The 20,440-nt window shown below is 45.1% G+C and overlaps 1 protein-coding gene, 1 long non-coding RNA gene and 1 pseudogene across 3 annotated transcripts; 2 read left to right on the forward strand and 1 right to left on the reverse strand.

Moving 5' to 3' along the window:
* The first annotated feature begins 429 nt into the window (after positions 1-429).
* On the forward strand, positions 430-5,764 carry LOC140223039 (serine carboxypeptidase-like 51; annotated as a pseudogene).
* A 1,826-nt stretch (positions 5,765-7,590) lies between these two features.
* LOC117860638 (uncharacterized) lies at positions 7,591-12,310 on the reverse strand. 2 transcript variants are annotated; one of them, XR_004641533.2, is made up of 2 exons: positions 11,567-12,310; positions 7,591-11,490 (listed from the first exon to the last, which is right to left on the reverse strand). It is a non-coding gene; the product is annotated as an uncharacterized lncRNA (long non-coding RNA). The 2 variants fall into 2 exon arrangements; XR_004641532.2 differs by having other exon boundaries at positions 7,591-11,501.
* Positions 12,311-16,311: 4,001 nt separating this feature from the next.
* LOC140223093 (uncharacterized) lies at positions 16,312-16,770 on the forward strand. The gene has a single exon (XM_072294536.1). It carries the CDS (start codon positions 16,312-16,314, stop codon positions 16,768-16,770), a length of 459 nt encoding a protein of 152 aa, XP_072150637.1.
* Positions 16,771-20,440: the final 3,670 nt, after the last annotated feature.

Raw genomic sequence — 20,440 nt, forward strand, 5'->3', positions numbered from 1 at the left:
TATATATCTAAATATAATGTATATTTAAATGCATAATAAAAAGTTATGTACTTAGAAAAGAAAAGGATGACTTACAATCCGGAAGGAAGGAGCATTTTAGTAAAGTATTTTCTGCAATTATAAAATTAAGCATACAAATGCATTAGTGATTCGGAGTTCACCTGCTTTTCTTGGATTTCTAGAGCCTTGACTTAAATTTGAATTCATGTGGTATTCATATCATTTGTTCTAATACCCCCGTGTATATTGGCATATGGTCATCATATTCCACACCATGTCTTTTGATCAATGTGCTTATTAATTTTTAATTAAGGGACTTAAGATTTTTTGCCATGCCATCACTCAAAGAAAGGAAATAAGGAATCGGATGAAAAGAAATATCGATAGATAGCCTAGCATGTAGGGTATGTGTTATCTTCTGTTCTGTCAGGGTAGTGTGCTACTCGGAATCCCAAAAAGATGAGAGATACATCAGGCAAAAGAAAAGAGAAAAGCTGGACTTGAAACTCAAGAACGCGACGTAAATATCAGGAAGCAGCAGGGGTATTTTGGCCACCAACGACGCTAATAAAAGGCACCCCGTGCCTGCACCGCTGCTGTGCTGCATGCTCCCGAAGCCTACTCATGAGCAAACCTTCAAAGTAGGGCAACGATCGATCAGCACTGCTCCACTCCACTGCTGTCCGTCTCGGCTTCTTATCTGTGCTGGGGCGCTCCACCAATCCTTGCCACGCCCTGCCACCATCTGGTGAGTGCCTTCTTGTTGATTGATGCATTACTGACTCGAATGTGTGCGTAGAAGATATACATCTAGGAGTTGATGTTGATGCTGAACTAGGGTAGATCGGAGTTCTTCTAGGCCAAATTTTTTACTCTTGACTTCTAGGCCTTCTTGTTCATTGCTGAACTAGCGTGGGTCTTGGATGTGCAGCAGTGTACGTCTTATGGTTAGCAGAATCTTACTGGACACTTGAAGTTCATGAGTTAGGCTATGAAGAAACAAAGCTAGTTTGCCTGCCCGTGGTTTTGTTCTGCCGATATGAGAACAAGCTTTTGATGAGTTCATGCCTTCATCGCTAAGAGCTACTACTGCTAGTGCTTGGTGGCACCGTCGTGGTAGTGGGGTTGCATTAATTATATACTTACAGAAATTCTATCCCGTTCCCCATGCATGTTTTAGGTACCTTGTACTTGAACTTTTTTCCTCTTGTTATTCTTCCTTTCCTTTGGCCTGTTTTACCTGTGTCTTGCAAGCATCTAATTAAGAGGGAGACAAAAACTCATGTGTCTTCAAGATATCTAACACATGGTTTTTTGTTCCTAATTGCACAGTTAATTTTATTTGAATTACAGTTGCTCTGTATTAAAGATATATTAATTTTTAATTTGATTTTTAACTAGCACATGAATTTGACTAATAAACTAGCTAGTAATGGAAACAAAGACCTGAGTGAACAAGGACTTTCGTGTTCACTGTGATGTTCACAACCCATGGAAGAAGTAACCATCCATGCATGTCAACAATGCACGATCTAGAAAATTATCAAACATGGCTTTACCTAAAGAAGAATCTAATATTACAAAGATTTGTCCTGCAGCTGCATGTTAGATGGCGTTCGGAGGCATCACTGCTGTTTTCTGGCTCCTCGTCCTCACCCAAGTTCATGGCGGGGCTTCCCTTTCCTCTGGAACAGCAGACGGCATGGAACGCTGGGGCTACGTGGAAGTCCGGCCAAGTAACCCACTGCACACAGTGACACAATTGACTTACTTTTGATGTCATTTCTATAACTCGCCTCTCGTTCGCCGTTTTCCAGAAGCGCACATATTCTGGTGGTACATCCAGAGCCTGCAGCGGGTGCCATCGCCCATGAAACCATGGCCAACTATCCTCTGGCTTCAAGGCGGCCCAGTATGTATTCCTGTATTCGACCTCTCACTGCAAATGCAAAGCCTGAAACTCGGCTGACCTTTTCTTCTCCGGGACAAAATTTTAGAGATGTTTGGAAAAATTCCACTTCAGACAAATTAGCTTCACTCTACCAACTCCAAAAAATTCGCAGTCAAATACGTCTAACTTCACCAACTCTAGCTCCAGAAAAAAAAAAGGTGAAACTAGAGGTTAGATCTACATATTTTGTGGAGTATCTCAAAAGGTGCTCCAAAAACTACAGTTTCGGACCTCCTCGTGGAGTTGTTGGGTACCCACCATACCACTTATTACACATATACCGCTTCACAAAACAAAACAAGATACGGCTGTTCTCCCGTCGCCCCCTCCCATCCTCCCAACACCCCCTCCTCAAACTAGTGCCGCCGCCTGTGGATTGGGCGCCATCGGCCCCAATCTCCAGCGAAAATGGATGTGGGTGCCACCTCTGCGCCCCATGCCACTCCAGGGCTGCAGGCTGCGGGGCCTCGCAGGCGGCAGGCCCCAATCTCTAGTGAAAATGGCTGCAGCCGCTCCGCCTCCTTGTCATGGAGGGGGATGAGGTGGCGGACCTCGCTGCCGGGGCTCGCGCTCGCCCAGCAGGGGAACTCCTGCTGGGGAGGCCGCACCCCGCCGCTCCCGCATAGGAGAGCTCGGCCGGGGGGGGCACACGCCACCAATTCCGGCCGGGGACGCAGCTCGCCCCCGGGTGCCGTGCACCGCCGCTCTCGGTGAGGGGTAGGAGCTCGCCACAGCCTGCGCACGTGAGAGCTAGAGCTCGCCCCGTCACCTTTGAGCAAACACGCTCGGGTCGCTGAGATGCTGCCCCTACGCTGGATCTGAGGTAGAGGTGTGGGGGATGGAGTGGCATGAGGTGGATGGAGAGAGAGGGAGTGGTGTGAGGTTAACTCCAACGCTGAGGTAGATGAGTTCTATGAGGAGCTGATGCTTCCGTCACTAGCGCCGCCTATTCGCGTTGTGTGTGCGCCGAGCCATGTCGGTGTCATGCATCCGGACAGCCGCCACTACCAGGGTCAGGCCACGATTCGCGTGCACTCTCTGGGCGCAGGCGCTGGTGGAGCCAGAGTGCCGGACGTGCCCGCTGGCGACAAGGGGCGGCGACTGGTGATGGAGGCGGTCGTGGCAAGCAGGACGGTGCCCCGCACGGCCGCCATCGTAGAGGGGATGGTGTTGTACATGCCGCCGCCGATGCTGCATGGGCTAGACAAGGAGGTGAAGCTAGAGTCCGCAAGGCAAGCGCAAACAAGGAAGAGAGGAGAGACTGATACGTGGGATCATTTACAAAGGGTAAAATAGACAATTCACAATAAGTCCTCAGGTTTCTGAAGTTGGAACACTGCAACCAGCCAAACACGTACAACAACTCCATATTTTTACGGAGTTGGTGGAGTAGAGCTACAAAAGGATAGAGTTGATGGAGTGGAGGTGTGTTTTTAGTAGAGTGTTGCCAAACACCCCCTTAATAGTATGGTTTGTGTGTTCTTCTGAATCAGGGACAATCGGGTATAGGGCTGGGTAACTTCGCAGAGATTGGGCCTCTTGACGTCGACCTCAACCCACGCAATTTGACGTGGTTGCAGAAGGCCGATCTCATTTTTGTGGTACGTCATGGAGACCTCGCCATTTCTTCCTCCTCCTATGGTTGCTATTCCTGAGCTGATGTATGTGTGACGATGATGGCGCGCGGCAGGAGAACCCGGTCGGTGTCGGATTCAGCTACGTGGACGACCTAAGCGCGCTGGCGAAGACCGACTTGCAGGCGGCCAAGGACTTGACTGAGCTCCTAAAGGAGCTCGCCAAGGAGATACCCACACTACAGAGTAGCCCTCTGTTCCTAGTCGGCGAGTCCTATGGCGGCAAGCTCGCTGCTAAGGCCGGCGTCTTGGTTGCAAGGGCCATCCGCGCTGGCACTCTCGAGCTCACGCTTGGAGGTTAGTAAACACTGATTCTCATTGCTCATGGATCATTCCTCTACCTGGACATTACGATTCGATCTGAATTAATCTATTTTCTTCCCCGGCTGGCGTTTTTCCACAGGTGTTGTGCTCGGTGATAGCTGGATATCGCCGGACGATTATGCGGTGAGGAAATAACTTCTTTCGATCCATCACATGAATTTTGATAATTCTGACGAAATCGTTTTCTTGATGCCTGCAGCTGTCGTATCCCTGGCTTCTGGAGGGCGTCTCCAGGCTGGATGACAACGCCGTGGGCAAGGGCATCATGTAAGCTAGCTATTGCCGGCAGCCTAATCGATCGATCTACTGATGATGTTAACTGAAACTGGGCTTATCTCAGGATGGCTGTGAAGGTGAAGCAGCAGATGGCGGCGGGACAGTTCGTGGCAGCTTATACCACGTGGGTTAATTTGCTCGATATGATCGACTCCAGGAGCGGCAGCGTTGTAAGTGTCGATCACAATCAGTGGCCACTAAGTCTTAGCAACACGTTCCTATTACAACTGCAGAAAAGAGCAGGGTGGCTTGGCACACACTAATGAAGGCTCCCTTAATGACTTTGGCAGAATATGGAGAACTTCATGCTTGATACCACCGTGAGCTCGGTGTTATCAGACTCAGCCGCACGACCATTGTTGTCACCAGGCAACTGCTAGGCGGCTAACAATGGTTCCAACAAGGTCAGCGACACTGTAAACGGGTTCCTCAAGCAAAAGTTTAAGATAATCCCCAAAGATTTCATGTGAGTGGTTCTCCTCTTACATGCCACAATCTTAGATGAAAACATTGTACATTGATCAATCTCTTTGTCTCCCTGTTCAAATCGTCCTCTGATCAACTCTGTCTCTGTGCAGCTGGCAACAAGTGTCTCTGCAGGTGTTTGACGCTCTGGCCAACGACTTCATGAAGCCAGCGATCAATGAGGCAAGAAAACAAATTATTGACTCTACTTGATTTGCTGAATTTTGAGTTTCATAATGGGGATGAATCTGCTGCAGGTTGATGAGCTGCTGTCCTATGGAGTGAACGTGACGGTGTACAACGGACAGGTGAGGGGCAAAGACATTATCCAACGATTCCTCAAGATTTTTTACTTGGACATTTTTTAGAGAATGTTATGGTTTATAGATACCTGACAAATTCCATCTCTTCAACTCTTATATAGCGTATATACTCAAACTGCTAACTACTCACATATTTCTTTCTTTTGAAGTACGATGTGATCTGCTCAACACTCGGCGCAGAAGCATGGGTGAAGAGGCTCAAGTGAGGCTTCATCTTCACATTTATGCTTCTTTCATGCATAATTCAGCCACATAATTCTCACTTGACCTGCATTTCAGGTGGGATGGGCTGCATAACTTCTTGAGCCTGCCGAGGAAGCCTCTGCATTACTGCCACCCTTACTATCTCACTAACGGCTTTGTCCGATCATACAAGAACCTGCATTTCTATTGGATCCTCGGAGCTGGACACACGGTATGTCTCCTTATTATCCACATGACAATATCTGAAGCCAAAGCTGAAGACCTTGTGCCATTTGTTCTTCAGGTTCCTGTGGACAGGCCTTGTACTGCACTGTACATGATCAGCAGCATAGTGCAGTCTCCAGCCAATTAAGTTGGTTAGGCAAATTAGTATCCATTATTTGTGTTGCTGCACAAACCAGTATTAGTATACTAATGGTACACTTCATATATTATCCTTGAATTCCATCCACATGAGTTTCTCATCTTTGCCGAAAAAATCAATAGGTTTAACCCAAATAGCGAACATGAGCCTATCGTTGGCAGACTACTCCATGTACTATTGATGGAATTCGTACATATTCGTGGAGAGCTTCCGTACTAATTCAGGCCTTGCCTACCTCAAAGGGTCATTTAGGTACAAATGGCACTGGAGCTAGCGGTTCAGCTTACCCTAGAACTTCAGCCAGCGACATACATCCAATGACTTGGATTTGTTGTTCTAAGGTCATTGCTATTATAGTTTGAGCGTCTTTATCTACTTGGTCCCTGAGCTGGCGGACAGTGCGACTGGAAGACAACGCTCCTCGATATTTTTCCTTCTGATTATACATAACTAACGAACACTCATAGTTCAATAATACAATCCTCTTTACTTCTTTTGACATGAAAATTAAAAAATTTAATTTCGTTGGATTGGCTCAATCTCCTTTGCTTTACTTTGTTCAGCGCATGATTTGAAGAATTCATTCACCGTTACTTGCGATAACTCCTGCAATTCCTCAGTAATCATACCGGTAGCTTGTGAATGGGTTCAGAGTTATTTGTTTTCTTAACAGTTGTTTCGCCTTTAGCTGCCTTGACTTGGAAGGCAGTGGTCGTTGCGGGGCTTAGTCCCGACGATGGTGATAGGGAAGGGGTGTTGTGGTTATCGTCGCTCGTACCACCAGGATTCGATGGATATGGAGATGGTGATCAAGCAAGATGCGACAGTCCCGGTGGTGACGACAGTCCTGAAGGTGGATGTGCTGGAGATGATGGTCTTGGGTTTTGAGGAGATGGTCGCTGCGGGTAATCTACGGGGAGCAATGATGCCTCCTTAGCAGCGATGATGGTGTTGCGTTTGCACCATAAAATGATCCCGTGAAATGCATTGCCTAGTATCCTTTCCCTGTAACCTCCCGGGAGGTCAAGCTCTAGGTCTTCATATTGACTATCACAAATCTGCTCTAGGTCAACACTGAAGTAGTCAAGTGGAATCTTCATGCCATAACTTGTATGCACTGACAGGATTGGTAAAACACTCTCGTACGCCACCTATATATATAGGTCTCCGCTATTCAGTACCCAAAGTATAGAATAGCTTATTCCGTGCCCGAGGCTCGTTCCCCTCCCGGTACACACACGAGCGCAGACCAGCCGTCCGTTTTTTTTTTTTTTACGGGAGAGGGAACCCCGCAGATCGGCGGTCGCGAAATTGGCGGACGGGAAGGCCGCGGCCAAGCGCGCCATGGAGACCCTCGTCGCGAACGGATGCACCAACATTCGTGGCGGCCGGCTTAGTAACGCCGTCGCCTGTGTCATCCTCCTCTCGGACGGCCAGGACAACAACAGCGGCAGCGGCGGCTTCTTCCACGGCCCTCGTAGCTTCCGCGCAACCAGCCACGACGTCCTCGTGCCGCCGTCCTTCATGCGCGCCGGTGCAAGTGTCACGACCACGACGCGGCGGCCATGCACGGCATTTCGGAGGTCACGGGTGGCACATTCTCCCTCATCGAGAACCACACGGCGATCCAAGACGTGTTCGCGCAGTGTGTCAGTGGGCTCCTCTCCATCACCGTACAGAGGGCGCGCGTCTCCGTCGAGTGCCTGCACCCCGGCGTGCGCCTCCGCGCGATCAAGTCCGGCCGCTACGAGATCCACGTCGATGCGGACGGCCGCACCGCCACGGTGGCTGTCGGCGAGCTCTACGTCGATGAGGAGCGGCGCTTGCTCCTATTCCTCGACGTGCCTAGAGCCGGCGCCACCGAATTAGCAGAGACAACAAGAGCTGGTTTCGAGACTCCGACCTGGAGGACAGCTCGCCAAGATGGAAGAAGTGCAGGGCCATATTTGTTTTAGCTAACTCGCTTTAGCTAACACCAAGTGAAATAAAATATAACTCTTATTTGTTTTTTCCACGTCTTGGCACATCTTAGCTAACACATCTTGGCACTAGTCTTAAAAACAAGCACTTTATAATTTGAATACAAATATTTCGTGACAGACATGTTATTAAATACAACCTATTGCTATTTGAATACAATGATTTTGTGATTGCCAGCTCATATTGAAATTATTGTGACATGACATGTCCAACATATAAGAACCTTCACTGGGAAAATTTTAAGTATTCAACAGTTGAAGGTTGCAAAATCAAAGTGCCCACGAGCATGACAGAACAAGATTGCATTGTACTGGGAAGGACTCCAGGAGGGTGCTCCACAGTCCACACGTCGAAGAGGAGGATGGCATAGGACCTGGTAGCGAAGCCTCGGCAGGTCGACATATTACCCAAGATGGATGTAGATAAAGATAAGGACGAGCTTTTCTTGACTTGCTGGCATGCTTGCTCATATCCTCCATCAGGCACGAGTACTTACATCTAAGATGCAGCAGCACATGTGCACCCAAATAAAATCTGAAAAAGAAAAGCATATAAAATAATCAAAAACTCCATTGAGGATTAGTCAGACTTGTGATACTGAACAAGTAGATTATTTTAAAGCATAATGCTTAGCAGAAAGATATATGTACGACTGCATATAAGATGGTCCATTTGACATAACGAAATTAGAAAAGTTTCGGATATCAGAAAGGTTTATGAATCATTGTGACATATAGTGACAACTTGCTAACCTAAACTAAAAATGGAGCAGACATGCATTTCCACATACGAATCTTACAGCTGAAAATGGAGTAAGTAAAAAATCAATCCTACTTTATATTATCCATTGTCCATTTTGCACTTCAACTGGTCGGAAACACAAAACAGAGCATCAAGAACACCAGATCAAAAAATCCATAATGTTCTTCCTGGAAAGCAAACATTAGTGCTTCTAGTTCAAAATAAAGCTTTGTGTGCTTCTAATAGCATATTTTCTGATTAGCACCTCAAATTAAAAATTAGAGCAAAATGATCGATCGTCTCTAAAAATGACAGGAGCGTGGATGTGCATTACACCAAGGTTGCATATAACGATGTCACATGTGGATAGAAAAGTTTCTATGATTGTGTAATTGTAAATAATGAAATATAGGTGCAGAAACCTTGCTACATTCCAATTGAAGTGAGTGAATCGTTGCAACTGAAATAAACTCGCCACAAGTGGTGTCATGTCTGACTCTAAGAATAAAAATTCAATTATATGCAAAAAGCTTATCCTGCAAACATTCAGGGTATCATATAGTGATGACGATAGAAAACAATTAGGTGTATATATATTTTTTCTTTTGAGGAAGAATTAGGTGTATATCTTTGATACAACTTGTACATCAAAAGTGATACCTAATCAGTTTCAGTTGAACTAATCACAAATAAAAATCAACCATGTCTGGATTTCCGATCGTAATCTGACCATGCACATACAACTGGTTCAGTCCATTTAGATGCGAAGCTAAAAAGCCTCGACTAGAGAAATACATATGAAAGGCAATCTACCTGCAAAATCCCTCAAACAGCAATGTAGCTGCCACTGAAGCAAAGTATCAACACTCTGAACTAGTAATCAATAAAAACTATTAATCCCCAAAAACAATGGATTCACAGGTTCCACAACCTCAGGCCATGGCACGTCCAATAAAAATTTAGTACCATGGTTATGCAAGATGGATCACATACTAAAAAATAGGATATTGATATAATTTGAAGATATACTAATTACTAGTTTACTGGATTAGTCTCAAATTGTGGATTTTTCATCCACCGACACACGTTAGAATCAATCAACCACTATGATCAGGCAACCTGTAAGATAAACAAGGCATATTGATCAGGCAAACAAGTATCATGAACCACAATGGTTAGAAGATAAAAGCTTCTGAATATTTGAAATTATTTGCAAAGTATATCAATCCAAATATATTAACTCATACAAGCTTAGGCAATCAACCCAACCAGATTCTTCTGGTCATGACAGGGGGAAAAACTCATGGCAACAACTGCTGGATGTACATAAACATTAAGGATGGGATTGATCAATGCTTCTCTATAGCACTGAACCCTGGAATTGAGCTCAATGAGATGTATATCTTTGATTTAACATGTGTAAAAAAATTGATAAATCCTAATTAGTTTCAGTTGGCACTAAACGCAAATCAAAATCAACCACATCTCGATTCCACTCATAATCTGACCATGCACATACTACCAATCCAGTCCATTTAGATGCAAAAGCTAGGAAGCCTCCACTACTGAAATAGATGTATACATGTAATTTGTATATTACAGGGAGATTTCATCAGAGCATTACAATTGAAGTAGCTACTTAGCTAGGATGTACACAGGTGTAAAAAACAGACTAGGCAGCACATCTAGGTTGTATCAATTGCAGTATCATAGAACATCAAATTTTTATCAATCAGCCGAAGCCAGAGAAATAAAGGTTTCAAACAAAATACCTGGTCCAGCTCAATTGACACTTGCAGGTCATAGAAACAAGAATCCCATCATCTGGGTAACAATACAAGCTTTGGCGCACCCACCCACGGTGCACGTTATCAAGGGAGCAATCTATATTTATGAAGCTGATTCAAGCTAAGAAATGAAGGATTTGGTTGGATTCATATGAGAGGACCCTGAAATTCATACAATGACTAATGGGAAGAAATGATAAGCGCCTTCAGTTAGGAATCAAGCTTTTCTCAGCCTCCTTTAGCCTTCTTTCTGATTAGTACATCAAATTTGGAATTTGCGAAAAATGATTGGCAATCCTAAAGACACATGAACAGGTGCATGGATATCACCTCCCCTGAACTCATGGGATAAATGAATTATCATCAGCACCGTGCACCATATAATCTCAACTGCTGAGGGAATTAATCCAGCTTCTCCGTATAGCATAACCAGAAAAAACAGCCTTGCCATTAACAAATAGTTATATCATACCAGATTTTTTATTGGTTAACAATTAACTATATCCTACCAGCATTCCCACTGTCAAAGGTGAATTTAATTAGAGGTAGTAGTCACAAACAAAATCTATAAAACAATATGGTTCAGAAGTCGGAAGGGGCAAGGAGTCATAAAAATACAAGAACAATTTTTGTTCCTACTAGGAAGATCTGAACTCAATCAGGGGGGGTATCGTACTTGACCTCTTTTATTAAACTGTCAACTAAAATTGATAGTTAAGGGAAAATCGATAGAATATAATCAGTTCAAAGTACATGAGCATGAGTAGAGCATCCACAGTGTTTTGAGTACGTCAAGATCACAATTCCGTGCTCACAGTTGCCATTGCCAGAGCTGTCAAGGACAAGGGATTTATACAAAACAGAGTACAATACTACAATGTATTTCAAATAACAAAAGTTAATTACAGATCATATTAATCAGGAATTATCTCATGTTTTTGCAAGTATGTGCTGCGGGAATTCGAGGACGGAGGGGGAAATAGGAGGAACTGAGCAATTTGGAGCATGGGGTTGTGATTTGTAGAGGATACGGGCAGCTAATTGGACAATCTTGGTCCATGTAAGACCTAGCTGCGACAGAGAGGAACAGGGTAAGAGAATGAGCAGTTTAGGGATCTCACCAATGAAAAAACGCCCGATGAGGAGATCGTAGCAGGGAGCTACCGTACCTGCCATCACTGGATCCGCACGAGTGGACCTGCATGGAACAACGCACGTGAACTAGGGAGCTCCGGATGCCTGTCGATCAGCACTGGTCTTGATCTGGTGTACCAATCCCTGTCGTGGCCAACCGACCGGCTTCCGGTGAAACCCTTACCAAAGGCTCCCTCCCCTCATACTGACGGAATCACGGAAGTACCGGAAAACATCCTGAGATAGGCCAACCGACACAGCCGGAGCCCGAGATAGTAGTGGCTCTCCCGGCTCCTCCCCCAACTTGCTATTACCGAACTGCCCATCAATTTGGTGAAAATCACACCAAAAATTGCCACCCAAAGTCGTGAGTCGCGTCGTACCTGAAGGTTGGAGGCTTGCCGGCAGCTGGGACTCGCCGTCCCTTTCCATGGCTAGAGCGAGAGCGCCGCCATCGATCGACCTGGCTTGGAGCGATAGGGGAGCAGCTGCGGCCTGTGGGAGCTGCCACAGCACGGCATGGGGAAACGCCGCGACGAGACCAGCGCGGAGAGACGCAGCGCGGCGACGAAGGAGGCGAGGCGATGCAGCGGGCCAAGAGCGGAGCCGTCATATGGAGAACCCGCCAGGCAAGTGGATAAGGAGAGACGAGCGGCACCGTTGACGACCGGCAGTAAAAAGGTAGGAAAGTGCGTATCTTTTCAAAAGAAAAGTTGGAAAAAAAAAGAAAAAAATAAGAAGAAAGGAGGTATAAATGGAAAATAGAAAAAGAGGTTAATCTATAATTTGTATTTCATTAATTTTTTCATTCCTATATGAAATCACATTGCAAATTGAATGGAAAATAATTAAAACTCATATGTATAACCAAATCAAATAGGGCAAGGGTAAATTGGACATTTGGCCTATTTCATCCATTCATGAAAAATAAGAGGAGCCATTTTACCAAATATTTTTTTCAAACGGATTAAGAAAAAAAACTGCTCCACCAGAGAAACCATAGCTGGAGTCGTTTCAGCTATAGACGGAGCCCTACCAAACGAGCCCTGCAATTAGGCACAGTGACGATGTGCTCCTCCCTTGCAATCGTTGAGCAACCAACCACTTTCCTTCTGACGCGTAGGTGAGATCACACCCTACTAGAAACATGACATTCATTCTTAACGTTAGTACGGACGACTTTTCATCCGGTATTAACACACGCGAAATTAGTGCTGGGTAGAAATTTTCAATCCTCGAAGGCCTTTTAGTATCGTGTAATATTATTGCCCGGTAATAAAAGGCCTAAACCATTCAGTATCGTGCAGTAACACCAGTACTCCATGGAGTACCATTTAGTACCAATCAATAACACCATTTTAGTAGCGGGCAGTGTTATTGCCCGGTACTTTCAAAAGAAAAGCATATCTAACTTAATCACATGTGCTGTGTGTCGGTGTTTTAACCCGGCAACCTACCAAGGGAGTACTTGAGGTAGAGTTTTGGTTGGTGGGTGTCGCCGAAATTAAGAGCTCGATGGTGATGTAGGTATACGATTTAGACAGGTTCGGGTCGCTAGATCGCGTAATACCCTACGTCATATGTGTTGTATACTCGTATTGGATTGAACTTGTTTTGAGGGGCTCCCTACCCGCCCTTATATATTGGGGAAGCAAGATTACAGGGTAGTTGTCGTATAGGAGTACTAGTCGAATTCGATTAGAGAGTTCTACTCTAACTCGGAAGAGTAGTTTCCATATCTTCGACTAGTCTTCAGGGATCCATGTAAACTACGCCACCCTGTATCGTAGTCTCCATATCTTGATACGTTTTGGTGTACTTCTCCTTGGCTGGATCCGTATAGGTTTTCTAGTGGTCCCATAGGTGTATGGCCGACAAACCTTTGAGTACTTCGTAGTCAAATGTAGCAGCCGCGAGTACTTTGCAGACGTGCTTGACTAGTTTCTAGTGCTCTTTGAGTACTTCAGTGGTAGCTAAGTCTTCGAGTACTTGTGTACTGTCATGCGGCTAGAAGGTACTCTAGCTGACATTTGTTTTTGGAGTAGTCTTGTCTCGAAATCTTTATACGGAAGTGCGATGAAAATCACACTTCATATGGAGTAGCCCCTGAGCCTTAGGTTGAATTGAAGAATCAGGTTGAGGATCAATCTGCAATTGTTCCATCTTCATCTTTATCTTGAAGAAAAAGAAAAATTTATCCAACAGACACGGTATACGTAGCCTCCGAGCCGGTACACGACTAGTTCCAGGAGGTATAAGGATCTTATCAACCATGGCCGTTGAGTCTTTATCAAGTTGGAAAGAAACTGACTTCCCGTGGATAGGCTCGAAAATTTTGCTGTTTGTTCGGGAATACCGTGTTGTTGTTCCGGTAATTTTGTCTCTGTTATAAAAGTTGGGGGAAAGTTACCCCCCGACTCTTAAGCTTTCATTCGCATCTACTATTTGCTCTAGCCAACAAACCCTAGCCCCCAGCGTTGTCGCCATCGCGCCTTAGGTTGCCAGCGCCACCACCGTTCTGCTCTATCATGGCCACCTCCGCTCGTCCTCCAAACCAAAACTGAGATGGGGAAGAAGTTTGAAGGAACCAAGAAGGGATCCAAGGGAGATGCCAAGAACGGAGCCTCTCGGAAGGGCAAAGAGCCCCAACTACCGCCATCGAAGCGTGAGAAAACGAACCAGACTGCTCCGCCCAACCAGGTAATATCTTGGACATGATCGACTATGAAAGAAGCAGAGATCCAAGCGTTAGTTGATGCCAAACTGCTGCAAGAGCGAGTAGTTGTGGGGTGGAGATGTGCCGTCAACAATCCATGGATGTTCGAAGAGCATCCCCAGGAAATGGTAATCTTTGCCCGATTTGTGGAATGTGGACTCGCTCTTCCCACCTCTGATTTCTTTCGGGGCCTGCTAGACTACTATTCTTTGCAATTGGTTCATCTGAATCCCAACAGCATTTTGCACATTTCCATATTTGTTCACTTGTGCGAAGCTTTCCTGGGGGTGGATCCGCACTTCAATCTTTTTCACAAGATTTTTCATCTGAAGCCACAACCAAGTGAAGATGATATGCAAGTTATTGGTGGTGCTGACTTCCAGACTCGCGAAAAGTACTCGGATCTGTACTTAAAATACGAGCTGGTGTCATCCCATGGCAGTTGGAAGGAGAAGTGATTTTATATTGAAGACCACGAGCCATCTGTGCCCAAGATAACTGGTCATCGTCCAACGTATAGTAGTCGGTGGCTTGATGAACCCACCATTATTGGGAGTATTCAAATACCCGATCTGCTAAAGAAGATCGCTGAACGGAAGAAGCAAGATGTGATAGGAGTAGTCGTGGCTCGCAGTTTCCTGAAGAAACATGTGCAGCCGTTGAAGCTTTGGTCAACTCCTGGGTATGAGTACTCTGGATTCGACGATCCTTCCCGAATGTCATCTGAGGATATTTCTGATGAAGAGGTGGAGGTTTGTCTGAGCCAAATGTTCAGAGAGGTTGATGATATGCCCGTAGTGGTCAAGGAGTTCAAGTTCAACAAACCAAACGAGCTGAAATGAAGTAAGTCGTTAACACTTGCTACGCTTCAAGGACTCGTAATTGCGATTGCCTAGGGATCCTTAAGTCGAGGAGGAGGATGATGATGATGATGAAATTGAGGCTTTCAGCAACTCTGATTCTAATACTGAAAATGACTTTTTGATGCAGCTGCAGGCTTCTAAGAGAGGCAAGTAGTCTTCTGACACCTCAAAACGGCCTTCAGAGGGAGATGATGCTGACGAGCATATGGCCCCGTTGCCGAAAAAGCGACGAGCAGGAGGCAACGGGGCCGGAGCAGGCGCACCGGCGCGGGAAAGCGAGGCTGGAGCAGGTGCAGGCAGCGGTGGGATACAGTGGCTCGGCGACGGTGGGATGCAATGGCTCGGCGACAGCGGGATGTGGTGGCTCAGCGACGGCGGGACAGGAGCTCAGCGGTGGCGCACGGAGGCCGGCGGCGCGGGAGACGAGGCGGGCCTCTACCTGCTGGTGCTTTTTTATTTTTTTAGAAAACTCTTCTATCCCAGTTGGTATTTCCCAACCGGAATAAAAGGGGTCTTTAGTCCCGGTTGAGTGACCCGGGACTGAAGACCCCTCCCCTTTTGTCTTAATTGCTCTATCCCGGATGCTTTTTTTGGGAGATTTGCTCCCTACCAACTAGGACTAAAAGTGAGTTCTCTACCACTGTATCCATTCAAGTGTCTGAAGCCTTCGGTCAAACGAACGAATGGATAATATCCATACAACTTTCATCCCTGGTGGAAGATATATTAAAATGGAGAAATAATAAGGACATATGTATGGGTGCTTTAGATGTTTCAAGAATACGCAAGTTACTGATACAGTTTCCTGTACACGTGCAGAATCAAGCACTATTTCCTGAATTCTCCAACTTTTCTTTGTTTATCGCCTTGCCACAAAAATCGAGCAAAGATATTCCAATTTTTGCAGCACACCAAGGGGACATCAGAAACTTGTGCCGCAAATTTTTCTTTATAAACAACGTATTTTTGCAAGTATATGCTTACATTCATGCAATGGAATCCAAGCTTGTATAATACAAAATGTAACTAATTAAACATAATATTACTTCCAAGAAGCCAAGAATGTGTAGCTGTACTTGAAAATTAATATTTAATTTGAAATCGCAAATTCCAGAACCATATCTTGAGAATTTCATGATTACTAATGTTGAAAATGTCAAATAGACTTGTACATGAAAAATCCATTATGTCATATCCACAAAATCGGGACTCAATAATTCAAGTTAAAATAGAGTAACATTGCAAAACAAACAGAAAATCAGGCAGCATTATGGACGTTGCAATAGGAACTTTATTGACTAGAAATAAAAGGAATTAAAATGTAGCATAATTCCTTTACATCATGGACGTTTTGATGGAATGCCATTGCCACAAAAATAAATGCAATTGAATTCTGATTAATTGTGACTTGCATGGATGCCTGGTAATTGGTCTATATAACACAGACGCACACAAAGCTACAGGAACCAGATTAACACTCGATTATCCCATCAGGCTGAGCTTGATCATATACTTGTGCAAGAAACAAACCCATTCACAGGCAGTAACAATGTCCAGCCACTTTCTCCTTATTGTCCTCGTGGCTTCCATCCTTCATGTGGCATATGCTACAGCAGCAACAACTTCGGCGAACTTGACAGCAGATGCGGCCGCGACGGCGTACGACATTCTAGAGAAGAACAACTTACCGCGTGGCCTTCTCCCAAAGGGCGTGCAGTCATACAATCTCAGCCCAGATGGTAAATTTGAGGTAACCCTTCCTGGCGAGTGCGACTTCCCCGTCACCTTCGGTGGCCAAGATTTCAAGTTTCGTTTTGCAAGCACAGTCGGCGGCGTCATCCAAGCTGGATCCATCCATGAGGTGTATGGCGTGAGGGTGCAGATCAAGTTTGGGTGGCTTGGGTTAAGACAAGTCGATCGTGCTGGTGACCAGCTGACGCTCCAGGTGCAGCAGTTCACGCAAACATTTCCAACCAGCACCTTTGCCGTGAGCCCATCCTGCAGCTAAGGGCTACGATCGATCTAGTGCAGGAACGTACGGCAGACAGGAGTCATGCGTAAACTGCGGTGACTTGTCGTTTCGGGCATGTCTTGACTGCATTTCATTATTGCTCCTTATTTTTTGATTCCCTAGTATAAACATATTGCCTGTTCCTGAAGTGCTGTCATTTGATTGATTTTGTAATAAAAGCTGAATTTTATGTCTTGGACTGTGCACCAAAACTACATGTAAAAGATCAATTGCATCTTGATTACATGCGTGTGCTACTTCAATGGATATATATTTTTCTTAATTACAACATCGTCTCATTTTAGGATGATATTTCCTCCAGCAAAAGAACAAAACTAGCTGTTAGCTAGAAATATCATTTGTATTTGACGGAGCTAGTAGAATGGAAGACAAGATAATAACTTGAAATGTCATTTGAGCTTGCATGATCTTTAAAAAAGGATAACCAATGCACTACAGGCAAACCGGGCAATCAAAGGATGCACATGCACCTATCCAGCACTGCAATCCCTTTGGCAATTCTCCTAGCAGCTTTTGGGTCGGAGTCATCATCTACCTTTATAAGAGACTAGACCACCGATGGTGGTCGATGGTGGGTGTTGTGGATGGAGCATGTCCCTGTTGTGGAGGTGGTAATGGCGTAGTGCACTTCACGTCGTTCCGTCAGTGATGTGTGGTGAGCTAAGGGACTATGAAAAAATAAAACAGTGGTCAGGTCACAAAACGTGAAAAAATAAAACAGTGGTAGCGCGGTGGAGATATGTTAGGGCAGGTACTGGAGGTGACCGGGGTGGTGTAACGTCCGCAAGGTCTGATAGAACCACTACCGGAAACAATTAGAGTGTTTTTTTTTCCGCTGAGTGTATTCCCTCGGCCCTCGGGCACTCGGCAAAGAACTTTTTGCCGAGTGCTTCACGAAAAACACTCGGCAAAATACAATAGTAGAGAATTGGCCTTTAGTCCCGGTTGGTAGGGTGCATATCTCTCGGATATCCATCCGGGATAAACCAACCGGGACAAAAGGGGGCGGTCTTTAGTCCCGGGTCCTTTAACCGGGAGTAAAGGACCCCCTTTAGTCCCGGTTGGATTTCCCAACCGGGACTAAAGGGGTCCCCTTTAGTCCCGGCTTTAGTCCCGGTTGGATTTCCCAACCGGGACTAAAGGGGTCCCCTTTAGTCCCGGCTCGATTCCAACCGGGACTAAATGGCGCTTGCATGGCACTGCCGTGACGCCTGAATTTTTCATGCATGCATCACGTATACGTATAGTAGTACCGCGGCCCTTTTAATTTGTTAACCTTGTAGTTGAGATTTTTTTAGAACGAAATCAACTAGTATTTAAACGAATGGGATTTGTAATTATACAATTACTATATATATACACAATCCTTATATACAATTCATATACACAATTCAACTAGCTTAGTACAAATCGATCATAATTAGCGCGTATTATATATACAAATAAATCAAAGTATCTTCCTACGATCTTCCCGTCGTGGTGTTGCTGATCGGAGTGTCTAATTGTCGTCCATCGTAATAAAATTCTCCTCTTGGATTTACCACCTCGTCCATTATGAATCCAATGAGACCTTTACATATTGCCGCTACTCTTTCTTCCTTCAAGAGTCCTTGTTGAATATTTAACATCTATAATTTGGAAATTTGTGAATGTTACATGAACAAATACATATAAGGAGCTAGAAAATAATTAACTAGTAATATATTTATTTTACGTACTTTAAAGTTGTGCGGCGTCATCTTCGGTCCCTTGGGTCCCAAAAAACTGTGCATGTGCTCACAGATGTAGTAGCCACATAGATTACTCCCGGGTTCCTGTCTTAAGCACTTCAGTGCGGAAAAAAATAAGTTATGAAATATTCGTGTTATACAATGTAATAAATGTGCAGACTGCATACGTACCGGGAAGTCTGTGTTCCATGTAAGATTTTCTTTGAATGGACCTTTGTGTGTCCTTATGAATTGTTTCCATGCGCTGCGGATTAGAATAATGAATGACATAGTGTAACAGGGATAAAATTTAGGAAATAAATTTTTGCATAGAGATAAAGGTCCAGAATTATTACAAGCCTAGCATGTCTTGCAATTCTTGGTAGTCCACCGGATCTTTCCTTAACGAATCAAAGACAGTGACGTGGCTTCTTTCAGGCTCAATTATAATAAGGATCCAGTGGAAGCTGCGTGCGTAAAATGTTCATGCATATTAGAGCTAACTAACATGTAGAGATAAGGAAAAAGACATCGAAAGTAGACGGTATACACACACTTACTTGAAGTTGTATGGAAGTAGTATGAAATCCTTGAATGTTTGTTTGTGTAGGAAATTGTATATTTCCGCAAAGGTTTTTTCCGGCGCTAATTGTATCTGTTGTTGGTTAACTACAGATGGATCCATGAAGCCTACATGTAGGTACGCCTCTCGGCGGCATGTCTGAATTAGCATCCTACATGAAATGGAAGATGAAGTTAGTACGGTGACGCACGCCAAAATTTACATGTAGAGATAATAAACGGACACTTACAGAATCCAAGCGCTGATCAGAGAGACGTCCAGGGCATCATGATGGTACACTTCGTATATATCCTTGAAGTCTAGCCACAGCACTTTCTCCCCTTCACCGTGAAAATCTATCGGTTTTACCTTCATGCCGATCATCTCCCTCGAGTTGGCGGATGCCATCATGTACCATTGATGGAATTCGTACATCTTTGTTGATAGCTTCCGTACCATTGAAGGCTTTACTAGAGGTTTGCCTAGCTCATAAGTCTACTTCGGCTCAGGGGGCGGTGCAGTTGGCGTCTCGACTTGCCCTATGCATTCATCAAGTCCCAGACCTGTTTCTTCCATGAACTTCAATATATTTGCTTGTTGATCCAAGGGCATTGCTTTTACCCATTGAGCATCTTTTTTTGATAAATGGCTGAGGTCGGGGACTGGACCGCTGGAGGATGATTTTCCTTTCCTTTTATCCTTTTCATTAGCCTTTACTAGAGCCCGTTCATAGTTTGATAAGAGTGGTATCCTTTTCTTGGCTCCTTCCTCCATCCTGATAAAAAAGTTTAAATCTCGCCGACTTACTGGCGGTGGCTCCATCTCCCTTGCCTTTTTTAATTCGGCTTGTTTCTTGAACCACTCACTGGCCTCTCGTTGGATTTCTGCCCACTGTTCTTCATGAGACATTGCCTCAAAGCGTTCCTTACGAGCCACTTCAGGGTCGACCTTTGTTTTCTTCTTTCTCTGTCTTTGCTTGGGAGGCGGTGCTCGTGACTTCTTTAGTGGTGCTGCAGGTTCCTTCGAGGGGGCCGCTCTTGGTGCCGGCGACGGTGATCGGGGAGGGGTGTTGTTATTGTCGTCGTCGCTCCCAGCACCAGGATGTGGTGGAGATGGAGACCTTGATATAGATGGAAGAGACGGTCCTGGAGCAGGAGATGCCGGTCTCGAGGTATGAGGAGAAGGTCGCTGCTGGGGATCTACGGGGAGCGGTCTTGAGGTCTGAGGAGATGGCTCCGTGCGGGGAATAATGATGTAGCGTTTCTTCCATAGAATGATCCCATGAAGCACATCTGCCAATGTCTTTTCCCCGTCGCCTCCCGGGAAGTCGAGCTCTAGACCTTCATACTGGGGATCAACTATTTGCTCGACGCAG

This window comes from Setaria viridis, chromosome 6 (genome assembly GCF_005286985.2).
Source record: "Setaria viridis chromosome 6, Setaria_viridis_v4.0, whole genome shotgun sequence".
Classification (NCBI taxonomy): domain Eukaryota; kingdom Viridiplantae; phylum Streptophyta; class Magnoliopsida; order Poales; family Poaceae; genus Setaria; species Setaria viridis.